The 1,469-nt window shown below is 36.4% G+C and overlaps 1 protein-coding gene across 1 annotated transcript; it reads left to right on the forward strand.

The window, feature by feature from the left end:
• LOC133703249 (anaphase-promoting complex subunit 13-like) lies at positions 1 to 1,469 on the forward strand. The gene is made up of 4 exons (XM_062127710.1): positions 1 to 154; positions 431 to 533; positions 642 to 695; positions 1,167 to 1,469. The coding sequence occupies exons 2-4, from the start codon at positions 458 to 460 to the stop codon at positions 1,226 to 1,228; spliced, it is 192 nt and encodes a 63-aa protein (XP_061983694.1). The 5' UTR covers positions 1 to 154; positions 431 to 457; the 3' UTR covers positions 1,229 to 1,469.

Below are 1,469 nucleotides of genomic sequence, written 5' to 3' on the forward strand. Positions count from 1 at the left end.
TGAACACGATCATCTGTGACCCTAAGCCCAAATCTTTATTTTAGGCAATTATACAGACAGAACACACACTGCTTGTCGTGTTTCAAGACTTGGATTTTGGAGGGTTCGGATCTTGTTCCTCGTTTCGTAGTCGTCGTCGCCGTCGCCGTCGGAGGTATATATCATTAAGTTTCTTTCTTCGAATTTGCTTTTATTTCTTCAATTTCACTGCTTTGGACAATTTTCTGGTATAGTGTTAATGTTAGCTTTAGTGTAATTTAGGATTTCAACCTGCTCGATAAAATGCCTCAACCAAACTTTACTTCATTTTGGCTTTATTTTTTGCACGAAGAGAAGTTTTTGTGCTCTTTTTTATTTCGAGGAGCGCTGATATCGAATGTTACTTAACCTTTGTTTTGTGTATAATGTTTGTGGTGTGTATTTTTGAAAGGGAATTTGATTGAAGTAAGAAGCAAATATGGCAGAACTAAACATGGGTATTCTTATAGATATTGTGGACGAGGAATGGATGAGAGACACTTTGCCTGATGATGGTATCGTCATTTTTATTCATGTGCTAATTATCCAATGCAGCTTTCTTTTTTATAAAGTAACTTTAATTTCCCGAAGTTTGGAATTATGCTTGTTTTAACTGAATGCAGATCTTGCATTACCACCAGTGATGGTTGTGAGGACTGATGATGCCGAAGATTCAAGTATGCCTCACAAACTTTGTTTTAGTGTTTTTTAAACTTTGGGGAAATTTATCTCTTTTTCTTGTTCAATTGGATGCCCATCTTTATAATTGTTGTTTCTGTAATGTCACATGTCACTAGAGGTGAAACTTAGTCTGTTTTTTTTTTTTTTAATACCATCTTTCAGTAATTTTAATATATGGTCAGTCAGTCTACAAAGACCATTTAGTTGGTTTGCTCAACACAGACTGAGTTTCTGGAACAGTTTTTCCCTTTACATATTTTTGCTTGTTTATTAAGTGAAGGAGACTTGGCTGGAAATGATGAGAGCTGTTTGGTTGGGTGGTTCTAGTTAATCCTTCACTGTTTAGAAACACGGTTGAGATAAGGGCGCTGGTGTTTCTTTAGATCAATTTGTTTTTGTCATGTTGTGTTTCAATCAATGCTGCTAGTCCGTTTGTAACCCATATTCGAGTTTGCTCTTGTTTTCAGATCAGGATACTCAACATGTTGATGCAGATGCTTGGCATGATTTGGCCTTAGGCAATCAGTAAAGTTTTCTGGTGCCCAGGGTTTTGATACTCAAAGATAGTTGGACACCTTTGTTTTTGAGACTTTATTTTCCTAATGATCTGAAATCCAGACCCGTCCTACCCTGTTTGTGTGAAAAAATTCAGAAAAACAATTACTCTTTTATGTAATTCAGTTGTGTAAAATGGTTCCCGCATGCTCATATCCTTCGAAATGTGTTGAGGTTTTGCCCCATTTATCAGATGTCTCATAATTTCTCCCTGA

The sequence above is a fragment of the Populus nigra genome, chromosome 9 (genome assembly GCF_951802175.1).
Source record: "Populus nigra chromosome 9, ddPopNigr1.1, whole genome shotgun sequence".
Taxonomy (NCBI): Eukaryota; Viridiplantae; Streptophyta; class Magnoliopsida; order Malpighiales; family Salicaceae; genus Populus; species Populus nigra.

What these genes read in the sequence shown, in the direction of transcription:
- LOC133703249 (XM_062127710.1), top strand. Translation starts at nt 458, where the DNA reads ATGGCAGAACTAAACATGGGTATTCTTATAGATATTGTGGACGAGGAA. An exon ending in AGACACTTTGCCTGATGATG is followed by an intron (nt 534 to 641) that starts GTATCGTCATTT and finishes AACTGAATGCAG; the next exon opens with ATCTTGCATTACCACCAGTG. An exon ending in TGATGATGCCGAAGATTCAA is followed by an intron (nt 696 to 1,166) that starts GTATGCCTCACA and finishes TCTTGTTTTCAG; the next exon opens with ATCAGGATACTCAACATGTT.